This window comes from Ursus maritimus, unplaced genomic scaffold, assembly GCF_017311325.1.
Source record: "Ursus maritimus isolate PB19 unplaced genomic scaffold, ASM1731132v1 scaffold_5, whole genome shotgun sequence".
NCBI classification, from domain to species: domain Eukaryota; kingdom Metazoa; phylum Chordata; class Mammalia; order Carnivora; family Ursidae; genus Ursus; species Ursus maritimus.
This window is the reverse complement of record NW_024426663.1, coordinates 60,812,256-60,826,735: the sequence shown is the minus strand read 5'-3', so window position 1 is coordinate 60,826,735 and position 14,480 is coordinate 60,812,256. Positions and strand designations below refer to the sequence as shown.

The 14,480-nt window shown below is 52.5% G+C and overlaps 1 protein-coding gene across 2 annotated transcripts in view; it reads right to left on the bottom strand.

The window, feature by feature from the left end:
• The window catches only part of ACSL6 (acyl-CoA synthetase long chain family member 6), a 40,800-nt gene that overhangs the window by 23,442 nt on the left and 2,878 nt on the right, over positions 1 to 14,480 (bottom strand). Inside the window, exons 3-10 of one of the 2 annotated variants that reach the window (XM_008698965.2) lie at positions 14,209 to 14,273; positions 13,843 to 13,944; positions 13,250 to 13,349; positions 12,521 to 12,699; positions 11,462 to 11,494; positions 10,140 to 10,191; positions 1,690 to 1,763; positions 21 to 98 (exon numbers count right to left, since the gene is read on the bottom strand). In XM_008698965.2, coding sequence (XP_008697187.2) covers positions 21 to 98; positions 1,690 to 1,763; positions 10,140 to 10,191; positions 11,462 to 11,494; positions 12,521 to 12,699; positions 13,250 to 13,349; positions 13,843 to 13,944; positions 14,209 to 14,273 — 683 coding nt within the window. The remainder of the gene's footprint in view (positions 1 to 20; positions 99 to 1,689; positions 1,764 to 10,139; positions 10,192 to 11,461; positions 11,495 to 12,520; positions 12,700 to 13,249; positions 13,350 to 13,842; positions 13,945 to 14,208; positions 14,274 to 14,480) is intronic. The other variant, XM_040622491.1, reaches the window with a different exon arrangement.

Below are 14,480 nucleotides of genomic sequence, written 5' to 3'. Positions count from 1 at the left end.
CAGTCAGGTGGGCGTCTTACCTGGATTACTCTCTCAAACATGTGAGCCAGAGGCAGGAAGGAGATGAGCACATCGTCCTGTCTCGGAAAGATCACTTTCTGCAGGTGACGGGCATGGGAGACAGAAAGGAAAGAAACACTGACAGGAAGACGACAAGAGAGTCATAAAACAATACAGAGAAAATGGTCCTGGAGGGGCGAACAGGAAGAGGGGAAGGGAAATGGAGGGGGGGGTAGGGGGACAGAGAGAGAGGTGAGATGAGAGAGAGAGAGAGAAAGTGTGAGAGAGAGAGAGAGGAAGATGAGAGGCGCAGGAAGGAGAGAGGGAGAGAGAGACAGGGCAGCGTAGGAGGCCGAGTGTTAGGGCGCAGCCAGTGGGTCTAGGTTATCTGCAGAAGCAAAAAGCCCAGTGAAGCACACATAAACCAGCAGAGTCGAGCTCCGCAGGGAAGTCTCCTCCAGGGCCAGGCCCCACTTCGCCATCTCCCTGGGCCACCTGGGCAGGGAGTCCAAGGGGCTCGGCTTGTAGACACTTTCTAGTCCTTCTTCCGGAAACGGGACCCGAGGAACCCTCGGTCTACATCAGCTGTGGCTGGGGTAGAAGCCCCAGGCAAACAGATGGCTGAGCCAGGCCTCACTAGCCATGCCCTGGGGACAGGGCTGGTAGGGGAGGCTGAGAAGGAGCCCTGCTGTGGCCCCCAGCCCATGACACACATGGGGGACTGACCTCAGGGACAGGGGCTGCTCCGGCTGGGGGTCGAGGGGGGGCTACACAAGGCCTGCGCTCAGGGGCGGGCCGGGCCCTCGGGAGCTCTCCTTTGCTGGCCTCCCCTGCCCCCCACCCTAGCACAGGGCCTCCGTTCTCCTGGGCTGGCTTTTGAACAAGTCTGGACAAGCCCTGGGAACCTGGCTTATGGCTCCTGACACGGGTTCAACCACCAACAGTCTCTCACCATCTTCTACCAAAATCTATCAGTGTTTGGGGGGCTTATAATGCTCCATAACGCTGTCTGGCATGAATGCAGAGGGTGATTTTTCTCCACAGTGGAGACAAAGCCTAACTGACGTGAGAAGGAACATTCCTTTCTCCTTAAGGAAACTTGCAGGACATATGGATACTCACCACTTGTGGCAAAAACGTCCTTCTTTCTTAGCCGGTTATAAAATGCTAACATGCTTTTGTCAGGCCAAGATATCAAGCTTTTTTTTTTTTTTTTTAACTTTAGATTTACCTTTTTAAGTACAGCCTTACAAATTAGCAGTTGCCGTTGCTGTTTCTCAGACTCTAGTAGTCCTTAAACACAAAATGACTGAATTAAGCCCTGACCTATGTGAAAAACAAGTTATTAAGGATTACTTTCTAAATAAAGGTACACACAAAATCACAGATATCTCAATTTTTGCAGTTCAAAATGAAAAACAGGTTTTACATGTTTCTCCTTCTGGGATCTTAGCACTCTTAGAAATCAAACTGGCCATTTATCAGGTATGGATCATTTCAGGGTCTGGGGGTTAAAGTGTCTGTAAAAGTCTGATTGTTCTAATGACAACAGAAACTCCTGCCTGTGAAAGGCAGCTGCGATTACATCAGGGGAAGAAAAAAAAAAAAGAAAAAGAAAACAAACAAAAAACCTCTGAGGCTTGAGGGTGTCCTCAAGAGACACCTGTTTAGCGAGTCTACTTTATTCACCTCTGTCACTTTCAGAAAGCCTGAGAAATCAGCCACCACGTTCCCATGGGTGAGCATCGCACCTTTTGGGTCCCCTGAAAAGAGAAAGCGAAAAGGCAAGTTAGCTGGAAGCTCAAGGGCCCCTCTGTGAGAAGAGTGCCCGAGGTGACAGTCCCAGACACTCAGCGCTGCCCACCCAAGCCTCTGGCCTTCATCTGCAGCCACTTCAGCGTCCTAGGCAGGTGAACGCTGTGTCAGAGACTTTCACCCTGAGGCTCCCAGTAGCTTGGGACGGGAAGGCAGGTGACACAGTCCCACAGGCAGGGTGCCTCAAGGCCTGACAGGCTGGCTACTTGCGGCCGGTGCTTCCCCTCTTCTGCCCCCCTGCGGGAGCACGCGCTCTCAGCCCCCAGTCTCCTCACATACACCTAGTACCCTGTGCTGCTCGCTGGGCTGAGCAGGTGTCGCCCCCAGAATCCAGCAGGCAGCTGTGCTGGCAGAAGACTTCCTTGCTGCATGCAGCACCTGGAAAGGCCCGAGGCTCAAGCCAGGCTACAGGAGCAGAGCACAGGGGCAGCCCCTCCTGCCTGCTTGCTGGCAGAGATGGGACACGGATATTCTCGCTTTGTCTTGATAAGACCTTTCACAACTGCTTGTAATGAAACCCAGGTCTGCTAGAATGACTCAGAAGACAGAGGCTAGGTGGAGACCCAGGGCACAAAAGGCTGGGGAGGGAGGCCAGCTGGTCACCATTTCACGTCAGGGTGGATACGACACACATCTAACCGGCCTCTTGACTCCTGGCCTTGCCCATCACTGCCAGCATTAACACAGGGAAGCCATTTCTCCTCTGTTTGATTACCTGTAAAATAGGGACAATGCCCACAACACGGGGCTTTCCAGAAGGTCTAAGGATATAATCCATGTGCAAAAGATGTTAAATTAGAAGTTTCCACTAAGGCAGCAGATACAACAACTCTGAAACTTCAAAAGTGAGGGGTCAGACCATGAGCAGAATTTACCCAGTAAATATTAAACAAACCAATATGTTAACTTTGCAACCCTCACCTAGAAAGAGGTAATAAAAGGACTAAGTGACCCGAGATAAAAACAGTATTGTAATATATGCCACCACACTGCTCACATTAAAATGTTTAATTTTATGCTACGTGAAGTTTACTTAAGTGGGGGGGGGGAGAAGAAGGAGAAGAAGGAGAAGGAGAAGGAGGAGGAGGAGAAAAGGAGGGAGGGGGAGGAGGAAAGTGAGGAGGGGGAGAAAAAGAGGGAGGAAGAGAAGAAGGGGTAGAAGAAGAAGAGGGAGAAGAGGAAGAAGAAGGAGGAGAGAAGGAGGAGGAAAGGGAGGAGAGAAGGAAGAGGAGGAAGGGAGGAGGGGGAAGAGGGGAGGAGAGGAGGAATGGATTTGTGAGAAGAATTTCTTCGGAGAGAGCTACACAGTTCTATAACACATCAAAATGGGGAGGAATTGGGGGGCAGTCCTCTTTCCCAATCCCAATCCCAAACCCACGTTAACTCAGAACTCCATCATGTTCCCTGCAGCTGAGGGTCCTACTGAGAAATGTGAAAAGCATGTCTGCAAACAAATAATAAATCCCAGGGACTAGATATGGAGTTTGCAGAAGGCATGTCAGTCTGAGCAGTGGTGGTGGGAATGGTAGGTTAAAAAAGAGTCTTGTGTGCTGGCCAGTTTCCCCCTGACTCAGCAGATGCAGTCCTGTGTGCCGCAGGCAGAAGCTGAAGTGGAGGAGGGAGCGGACCACTGAGAGAACTCTGCCTGCAATTAAGACAACTCCAGAGAGTGGCCATGATGCAGACAGCAGGTTTTAAAGGTCTGCCCCAAACCATCTCTCCACTTCCCTTTCCCACTTCCTTTTTTTCCCTCCCCACTTCCACGTGGCGGGAGAGCACCCAAAGCTTCATTAGCAGCCTGGAGGAGGAGGAGGAGGAGGCACACCAGAGCAGGAAAGGAGAGGCAGACCAGCCCGCCTGCAGCCAGCCCTGGCTGGGGAGGGAAGAAGTGGCAGCAAAGGGGTCAGATTCACATTTTGGACGGACACCTGCAGTTCTGAATTCAGACCGTCTGTGACTTACGACACCCGTGAACCTGACCAGAAAAAGGCGTGGGGTGCCCATGTTTTCATCCAGGGGCAGAAAGAGAACTATCGCCCCACTGAGCAACTTTAAAGGCACAGACAGAGCCAAAAGTCAAGTGGCTCTCATAATTCTATCCCATGTGGCCTGTGTGCTCAACTTACTGGCACTCCGTCTGTCAGACACAGGAGCATAGGAATGGCTGTGTCTCAGTCTGACCAAGACATGTGGTGGGCGGGGCTTTAACAAGTGCTCTGGCACACACACCCATACTGCAAATCACAGAGGGTTTTTTGGGGGGGACACAGAAGGTCATAGGGTTTTAATAGGTAGCTGTTAAAATATCTTTCTTTCTCTTTTCTTTTTTTTTTAAATGAAGATCCATGGGATCTGTTTTACCTCTGCTGGTCCTTCTTTGATCCCAGCATCTTTCCTCAATCCCAAGCCCATATTCAGAAGTGTCCCTGAATCGTCTCCTATGTACAAATCCCACAGTCTCTGGGCCCACAAACTATTCTGAGAGTATCACCTGGAAATTTTTACCTGTGGATCCCCAAGTTCTGGAAGTTTCTAAGGAATACCCTCAAAATACTAGGTATGAAATCAGAACTCCCATAAAATACTATCTGATGCTGTAGAGCTTTAGATCTGCTAGCCTGGCTGACTTGCAACCTCAAGGTGGATGACTGAGAATATCAGGAGAAAGTTGTCTTCATTCATGAAAATTGTCTGAAGCCTCCATTCAGTTCAGTCCACAACACACACAATGGTAGCAGTTACTCCGTTCTGCTCAGGCAAACCTTTTTCCTCTCCCACATGATGAGAAAAGTTCGCATCTTTTAGAAAAAACCTTTGGCTCCATCTGTGCCTTTAAAGTTGCTCAGTGAAGAGGGGGCGTTCTCTTTCTGCCCCTGGATGAAAACATGGGCACCTCACGCCTTTTCTGGTCACTCTCAGGTTAGTTTCAAGGGTGTCATAAGCCACAGATGGTCTGAATTCAGAAATGCAGGTGTCCGTCCAAAATGTGAATCAGTCCACTTTGCTGCAATTTGCGCCCTCCCCAGCCAGGGCTGGCTGCAGGCCGGGTGGGTTGCCTCTCCTCTCCTGCTCTGGTGTTTCTCCTCCTCCTCCAGCTTTCTTGCAAGTATGAGTGAGGTTTTATAAACTTCTAATGAGTTATAGAATTTTTAAATATTCCCAGAAATCTTCAAATGATGTCCTTAAGTCATGGCTCGACATGGTCCCAAAGGATGAAGGAGCAGCACATGTTGAGAACAAATCCTGGGAGAGGATGCAAGGTCCGGAGGTGAGAGGTAAGCCTTTGGAAAGTTCTGCTTGCTTCTCTGGTCCAGGACAAGTGTGTGCTTCTGGCAGTATTTCCTTCAAATGTGTTGTGGAAAACTTTCCAAGTTACTCACATGGAGGAACAGGTAAGCATTCCTCACTAGACCTGTGGCAAAGTTAAGAACCAATGTTTGCTCTGGTTCTCTCCTTTTCTGGTGCAACATGAATGGAGGTGCTGCTGCCCGGGTTCTGATATCTCAGCCGCGTGAGACCTACTGTCCCTTTCCCACCTTCTACTCACAGGTTGGCCATCCTCCCATTTATTTCCTCTCCAGCTGCTGAAGGAAAAACCTCTTTGTTTTAGATTCTGCAAATGTCATTTAGGCTTTAGCCAGTATTCCTGGGCTGGCCATCCACGGCTGATGTGCAGAAAGGCATTTCACTGGCTGAAGGTCTGCCCTGGATGGACACTGGCTCCAAGTGAGGGCAGTTATGGGGTGAAGCCGAGCTCAAGGTCTCACCTATAGGGGTGGGTTGGAGTGGGGGTGGGAGCAGTGCTGGGCCCTCCGGCTGGAAGTTCCTCTGGATGCTTGTTTCTGCTTTCACACAAAGGTGGGTTACAGAAGAGGCAGGTGACAGAAATGCTCAGGAAGTTTTATAACCCAGACAGAGTATTCATCTCCCTGCTCAAAGCCTCCCGTATCTTTAGGATTGAGCCATACTTTCATCAACCCCATACCCACCATTAAAAAAAAAAAAATTTAAACAATCAGACTTGAGAGCTGCTAAGAACACAAGTAATAACTCTAATAGCAGCCAGTTACAGAGCACCCATGAATGTGGGCACTGTGCTAGGTGGGCATCTCATACATGGTAGCTCAGTTATTTCTTAAAACAGCCTATGCTGCAGATATCGGATGGCTTCATTTATTTTTTTTTTAAGATTTTTTTTTTTTTTAATATATGAGAGAGAGAGCATGAGCAGGGTGGGGAATGGAGGGAGAGGGAGAAGCAAGCTCCCTGCTGAGCAGGGAGTATGAAGTGGGGCTCTATCCCAGGACCCTGGGATCACGACCTGAGCCAAAGGCAGATGCTTAACTGACTGAACCACCCAGGCACCCCATGGATGGCTTCATTTAATATCCAAGGAAGTGAGGGCTTAAAAGAGGTTAAGAAATTTTCCTAAAGCTGCACAGCAGGAGTACTGAGATATAGTTTCACGCATATGGTCACCTAAGTCTTGAACTGAATGGTATAAAAACAAATAGGTCAAGGAGAGTATTTTCCCCCAGCTCTCACCTCCAAGCAGCCACGAATGTAAGGCTGATGGGTATCTCCACGCTCAGCTACAGGACTGCACGACTGAGCTTTCCTGGGTGTCCTCAATCAGAACAGAAGCGATGCCTCTACCCACTCTCCCTCCCTCCCCCAGGCAGGGCATGCCTCTTTGCTGGTGGCACCTGGAAGCCTCCTCCCTCCCCCAATCCAGACCAAAGCTTTGGGGGCTCGCCTCCACTGAGCAGCGCCTCCCTTTCCTCTGTCTCCAGTGGCTCTTTATCGATGTCAAGAAACACTTGCAGGGGTTTCCAAGAAAATAACAAGAGCCCCACCCCCTCCAGGCCTCTGCCAGCTTCACTCTTGCTGTCGTTCCTTCAGAGCTAATCTGTTTCTTACATAAACTCTCTCTTACAGCACAACATACATATAGTAAAGTGCCCAAATAAATGTATGGCTCACTAGATTTTTTTTTTCTAAAGTGAACTTACCTGTGCAATCAGCACCAGGTCAAGACACAGAACATCAGTATTCCAGGGCACCAGTATCCTGGAAGGCAACCGTTAGCCTGACTTCTAAAACCGTAGACTGGTTGATTATGTTTGTAATTTTGTATCAGAGAAATCATGCAATCTCTTGTGCCTGCTTTCTTTCACTCAACATACAGTGAGACAGAATGTTCTTAGAGGTATACCGTTCTATCACTGATGGGCACTGGAGTTGTTTCCAGATTTGGACTATCCACACAGCGAGGTCATGAAAGTTCTGGAGCATGCCTTTTGGTGACACGGCCAAGCTTCTTGAAAAAATTGTCCACACCTGTTGAAGTGACATCCTCACCTCCCATTCACTCCTCATTCCACTGCCGTCAGCTTCTGCGTCCAGTCTCCACTCCATGATCAGCCTTTGCCAAGAGCACCAGCCAGTGTTTCCGCGGCGGTGTCCTATGGGTACGGCTCAGCCACCAGACGGCGCTGACAGATTCTATTCTCCTCTAGCATCTCCGGCGGCACCTGCTCAGCCTCCAGTGGAAACTCCGGCCCCCATCACTCCTCTCCCGCTGGGGCTTCCAGGCCCTGCCCCCAGACTGCTATTCCCTCACTCAACTCTCCCTCAAAGCAACATTTTCCTTCTTGCAGCCCATCCTCTGCACATGCTGTTCACCCTGCTGAGAATGCCCTTCCTCCTATTCTCCTCCAGTTACCAACCTTTCAGGACTCCGCTCAGATGGACTTCCTCTGGGAATCCTTTCCATCCTGCTCTTCCCACCTCTTGGTGGCCTAGTGCTCCAGGCACCCTGGGACGTGGACCCTCAAAGCAGTGACCACATTGTAGCAAACTGTTAGGTGACGTGAGCTGTGAGCTCACGAAGACAGGGCTCTGGCTTTTGCATCCCAGTGACCTCAGCCCGCAGCACTGAGTCTGATGCATAGTGGATGTTCCCTAAATGAGCTGAATGAGTCAATCTACATAAAGTAGAAAAAGAATGCTAAAAACATATAGATTAAGAAGGGTATGTTTTAAAAGACCATTATATTTGCTTCTCTGGGAAGAGAGGGTACATGTTCTCATAGGATACATCTTAATTATCATTCCTGGGGCCCAATTACCCAAACTGGGCTATATATAACACCCACGAATTATCTTTGCTGGGTGAGAGGGGGTGTCAGATTCCAGTCCAGCTAGTAGTCATTTTATGAACTATGAACAACCAACCCACATACCCACCCAGTAGCCATCCCAGAGTACAGGCAAATCCCAAGCTCTCACCTCCTCCAGCGCCTTCTTGGCCTGACTACAGTCTCCAAAGCACTGGCTTATTCTAGGAATTTCCACAGATGTTTCCATCACACACCAAGAAGAAAATCTTCCCAGAATGATTCCAGATTCATGAACCAAATGTCAGGTTTAGATCATGTTTTCCATCTCTCCCCACGGAAAGAACAGTGTGGCTCTCCATGAAGCTGGGAGCCAAGACGCTCAGTATGGAAAGGAAGCTGAATCCGGGGCTGTGAGGCTGAGGACAGGCAAGGCTGGTGTGCTCGACAACAGAATGGCTACGAGGGGCACGACACACAGGCTCAGGCAAACGCTAAGGAAATCCAAGTACAGCCAGGCAGGGTGATGAGAGGTGTGTGTGATCGTCCAGCTCTGCCCTGGCACCAGCAACACCTCTAGAGTGGGAGGCTTGGGCACTAAATCACCACTTGTTGGCCATGCTCCGTACGTCCCATTTCCACCACACAGAGCCTGGGCAGGACGGCTTAGCTTCCAACTGTGACTTCACCGTCTGGGAAAGCACTAGACATGAGGCCTGCTCTCTCCAGCTGGGTGACAGCACATTTCTGCCTGGCAAAGTTCTTTTCCAGATACGGGGGCAACATCATTTCAACAACATGAAAAGCCTAGGGGCACGCTCAAAGGGCAAGGGTCCAAAGCTAAAGGCCACAGTAGTAACGTGCCCCTCAGACCAGGCTGGAGAGACAGGTCACCAAAAGTTCATGTCATGAAACTCATGACAAAGAATGATACAAACCTGAAGGGATTTTTGAACTCTGGGTTGAATCTAGATGTCAGCTCCTGGAGAGCAAGCGCTATGTTATTTCTTTTCCGACAAAAATTAGCAGTATGGTGGGAACCCTCAAACCCACTGAGTTAATGACAGAACTCCATCTGGATCCAACAAACCACGTTTATCATGGTCCGTCCTCACGGAGAGCCCTGCTTACGGGGCTGGTCAGACAGAGGCCATGTCTATGGAAAGCATCGGAAGCCCCGGATTCACTGCCCACCCCACCAAGAGCTATCACCAAGGCAGGCCAGTCCTCAGTCTGGAAAAAGAAGTCTGGAAACTCCTTGCCCATTCAGGGAAAAGACAAGCAACTTCCCAAGTTCACAGATGAGAAGGAGCAGCAAATGGGAAGAGCGCTGGGCTGGGGGTCGCTGGAGCAGGGCCCGAGGCCCCACCTCCACTTGCTGTTGGTGTCTACCGGGCCAGCCCCCCACAGCCGCTGGCCTCACAGGTCGTGCTGAGGCCTGAGCAGCTCAGTGACTGGGTCACAGGGCACTGCAGACTGTGAAGTGCTGTGCCTGTGACCGTGCTCCTCATGTGCATTCTGACCCACCCCCCTGCCTTGGGCAGCCTGCCTCGGCTGTCCCTGCTAACGCTGCCGTGTGCACTCCTCTGTCGGAACCAGGCACGGGGGGCATCACTTCTGCTTGACCTTGAACCAACAGCCATGCACACAGCACAGCAGCCCCACCCCACAGAGCCTTTGCACTGCCTTTTCATACACCATCCCTCTCCTCTTCAGCACTTTTCACGCCCTCATCCCAGGTGAGAAGCTGGGCAGAGTGGTGGCAGCAAGGTTACGTGACTGGCTCACAGCTCCCTAGCAAGTGGTGGGAGCGGGACTCAAATCGAGGCTCTCCGACACCAAACCCCACACTTCCTCCTCTGTCCCCGACACAAAGGCCAGGCAGGGGCAGGAAGCAGAGGGGTGAGAGATGCTTCTCAGAGAGGGATGCTGTGACTCGGCTCCCTGGCCCTCCTCTGGCCCAGGTGTCAAGGAATGGCGAGTCGCCACCCAGCACCTCCCAGGCCACCCTGTCCATCCACGTCCAGCCACCTGTGCTGCCTCCTGCTGGGCACTGGGAGTGGCAGGAGGAGCCGTCATCTGGAGCCAGGCACAGGAAAGGCTCAGCCATGCCACGAAGGGCACCAGAGACCCCTGCATATACCCCACCAAGGCCGCCAGAGGCTACAGGTGGCCCCGGCTGGTGATCTGGGCACCTCTGCTCACCTGTTGTGCCGCTTGTGAAACACACAATGGAGAGGTCGCTGGGCTTCGGGGGCTGCAGAGTTGAGAAGAGGTGTGAGTTAAAGGGACCCAGTGTGGCCAGCCAGGGCCCAAGACCCCCAGACCCCTCTACCAGCTAGCCCTTCTGTGCCTTGTGTGCTATGGGTCCATGCACACGCCTTGCATGCTGCAGTCAGAATGGCGGGCTGGCACATCCCCAGGAAAGGGGAGGAGAGGCTGAGGAAACCTAATGGGGGCTTGGACATCCATCTGTCCCACTAACCTCTCACCTGCATCTGCTGCCTCCCCGACTTGAATGTGAGCTCAATTCTAGGTGGGATTGGGCTGCAGGGGCCACATCTACGCCTGTACCAGAGACCTCACCTTTCTAGGGGATGTGACCCAGTGCCATCCTTCCTTCCCACCTTCTCCCAAATGTCTGCGGTTGGGCTTGGGAGCAGAATGCATGGCCCAGGAACTGAGCTTCCCACTGTGTCAGCATGACTGCTCTGCGTCAGGCCCTTGCCCCGGCACAGGGCACATAGTCCTGGGGTCACCGGGAGGAGCCTCGCACACCTGCTCCTGTGCAGAGGAGGTGACACGAGTTGAGACTGAGGGATAAGCCAGATCCCTCCAGACCAACGGAGGGTGGGCTCTGGGAAAGGAACTAGCCTGGTCACTGGCGGAGGCACAAGAGGCAAGGGCACGCCCAGGGGTCAGAGAACGGCACTACGGCTGGCGCATTATGTGCGGGAGGTGGGGACTTCCCAGAGCCACCCACGAAGGGCCAGCCCATGTACGAGAAAGCTCAGGGACCAGCAAGAAGAAGAGAAAGGGCTGAGCTGGAGGGAGGGCTGGGGGTGAGAGGCCTTGTAAGCAAGCTTAAAACCCCCACAGGGCCTTCCCAGGGCCAGTGACCATCACTGGTGACTCAACCCCAGGCAGTTATCAGTTGGGGGTGACACACAGAAAACATCATAAAGCAAAGATGAACAGAGACAGCTTCGGCTCACCCCATCCTTACAGAGTTCCACTACCGTCAAAGAAAAACATAAACCTTCCCAAAGAAAAGGCTTCTGGAGAAGCAAGCGTGGCCAGGATTGGCTGCTGGCCTCCACACCTGACTCCTGTTCAGGTCCCTCTCTAGACCCTCAGCCACAGAAGTCCTGGCGCCCTGAGCGGGCAGTCCCCGAGCGGCTCAGGGCAGTTGCTTATCAACACAGTGGTGCTGCTCTGACCTCCTATCAAGCCCCGGGAAGGGGTCTGTGAGGATCAGCCCTGTACTGCGTCCTGCTCAACAAAGACCTACTGGCAGATGAGCTTACCATGGGAGCGTGATGATTCTGTTGGCCACACTCCTGGAAGAGAAAAATACTATTTTTAAACGTTCAAAAGTTCTTATCAGTCAAAGCAAGTGAAGAAAAAAAAATCAAAACAAACTCAGCCTAGTATGCCTTGCTCTTGTGCCAAGTCTAGAGTTCAGCATTCCCCGTCCAGACGTAGCCCATGTGGAGAAACCACGAGTGGCCTCTCCTCAAATACACATCCAGGCCTGGGCCACCCCACACATTACAGACAAGGGGCCCGAGGCCCAGGGAAAGGCGAGGCAACCTGCACATGCACAGTGGGGGACACGGCTCGAGGTGCCCATCCCGACAAACGCTCAGGACAGAGGGGCTAGGAGGCCTGGACTTCCAGATAAATGGTCAGGGGTGGAGGGGCAGATGGGGGTTGCCAGCATAAATTTGGCCCCAAAAAACCATGGAAGGGTGCAAATGCACAGGCATTACAAGTATAATTCAGAATGGCAGGCATGCACGAGGACAAGGGGAGAGCCCGGGAGCCTATGTCCAGGGAGGGACAGTGGGGGTTAGTAGCTAGTGAGCAGGGCGTGAGGCCCTGGAGGCCAGGATGGCCTGTGTCACTCTAGCAGGCCACAAGCTGCCATGAAACTGACATCCCCAGGAAGGTCATGCACAGAAAAACTCATTCTGGGGACACTGGGAGTCTCGGACACATTGAAAGAACCTCTCAAAGACTCCTGGACCTCCCATCCATAGTCCTCAGGTTCAGACAGGCTGGGAAAAAGGCAGCCCCAGAGGCCACGTGAGTCACTCTGGGGCAGGCTGGTACCACCACCCACCTGCTGGGGCCTATGTCATTACCTGCCAGCCAACGGAGCCTGTCGCCTAGAGGACACCTATGGGCAACTCCCCCCCACCCCCAACTGCCAGCCCTTGTGAAGCCTGCCCTGTTTCAACCCTGACACACCCTGATGACCTAAGACATACACCCCAGGGCAGGAGAGGGGCGGATAACCAACAGCTCCAGCTCGGCGGCCGACCAGCTGTGGCCCAGGATGCAGCCCAGAAGCAGAGCCTCACCTCCACAGCCTGCATGGACTTAATGACCACCCCACACTCCTGCCCTCTGTCTCTCAGAGCTTCCTCGAACGGTTCCATGACGATGATGAGCTTGAGCCCTGGAGTCTCCTTCCTCTCCACATGTTCCAGCAGAAGCACGGCCTTCTGAGGTTTATCCACCACCACGGTGCTGATGTCGGCTGAGAGGGAAAGTCAGGCTGTGTGGGCACGGGCTGTGACCGTGGGTGCCCGTGCCAGGCAGCAGAACCATGGGCTGTGGGTGCCTGAGCTTGTGTATAAATAAATGCGTTAAGACAGGCCATGTGTTTGTATAGAGCGGAAAGTGCAGGGAGCTTGGGGGAAGCCAAGAACAAAAGGCCAAGGAATCTCCTAGAGCAGATTCCAAGCATTCCTTTGCTCCAGGCTTAGGCTCCATAATCTCAGGTCTGCTGGAGCTATTTGCCACCCCCACCCCTGCCCCTGGGCATCTGCCCCAAGCTGTATTAAGCCTCAGGGGGTTGGAAGCCTGTGTGAGATTGGGGCAGAGGCTCCCTTCATGATAGCCAGGCCCCGCAGAAGGGGCATTTAGGTGAAGTCCAACTGGGGAAAGCCAACTCAGGGGCCAAAGTGGAGAATGTTCTTTGAGAAGGGAAGCGAAGTGCTTATTAGTGTCAGACAATTAGTATAACCTGAGAGGTGGGGATCTGGAGGGCTGGCTGCCAGTGGCAAGAGGCGGATGTGGTGGCTCACCTGTCCTGATGATGTAGAGGATAGCACCAGGGCCCAGGGTGTCATAGAGCGGGACCACCACCATAGAATACGTGTAGCAGGCAAGCTCCGCGATGATCCACTATGGAGACACACAGGTCTGGGCTTGGGGCAACACAGAGCAGATAGGAGGGCTATGCCCAGGCAACCAGGGTGCTTGTTCTGGGTCCTACCGAGAAGGTTCTGTTCTGGCCCTCTCCATGTGGCAAGGCATCAATGAAGCTAACTGGTTGTGCCTGCTTACCCACAGCCTTCTAGATCATGCATGCCCCAGGCCTACTCCAAACAGCCCCAAGCCTACTTAAAGGGCTTGCATGGCCTTCTTCCCTGGGTCCTTCTTCCCACATGGCTCAGGGAACAGCTGTTTGTGAGGCTTGCTGGTGTGGATGGAGTTTGGCTGGGATGTCCACTCCTGATTAGAGGCAAAGCCAAGGAACTGGAGGGGGGGCATGGACCAAGTGTATCCATTTTTCCTCTTGTCCCAGACCCTACAAATAGTAGGAGCAGGGCTGTTGTATGATACTCAATCCCTTCCTCCACTGACATCTCTAAAACCATTTAAGGCAGATGCTTACCTCAGGCCGATTTTGTGCAAAAACTCCAATAAACTGATCCGTACTTGGTTTACAATTGTGTTGGAGAAGTCCAGACCCTAGAAATTCAGCTCTATCGGCCACCTGCACACAGACATGGGGAAGTGATGGAAAGCAAGGACTTTCAGCAGAGGAGGAAGATTCCCAGGTGGGGATTCCTATAGGTCTGAGACCTCCCCAAGTCCCTACCCAGGTTGGCTGGAAGCCCAGTGAGGTTGCTGCCAGGAGTCTGGCAAACAGGCCAGGCAAGGAAACAATGACCCTCTGAGACCCTACAGGGTACCCACGAGCCCTCTAATGCCAGGTCTACATGGGTTGTCAGGGTGGGGCCTGTCCTCTGTCACTCACCTCCTGGTAGGACAGCCACTGATAAGGTTGCTTCGGCTTCCTGAAGCCAAGACAGGGTCCATTCCCTGCAGGGAGATAAGCAGGCCTTGTGCCAGGGAGGATGGTAGGGTGGGCTGTCGCCTGCACCTGCTCATCAGACACTTGAATGGATATCCCAGGCCGTGGGTGGTTGGTCCAGGAGTCAAGTGAACCACCCCTTAGCTGCCTGTCTAACCTGCTGAAGCCCAAGAAGGCCTCAAGTACACAAACATGACATGTCCTCAGGGATCAGG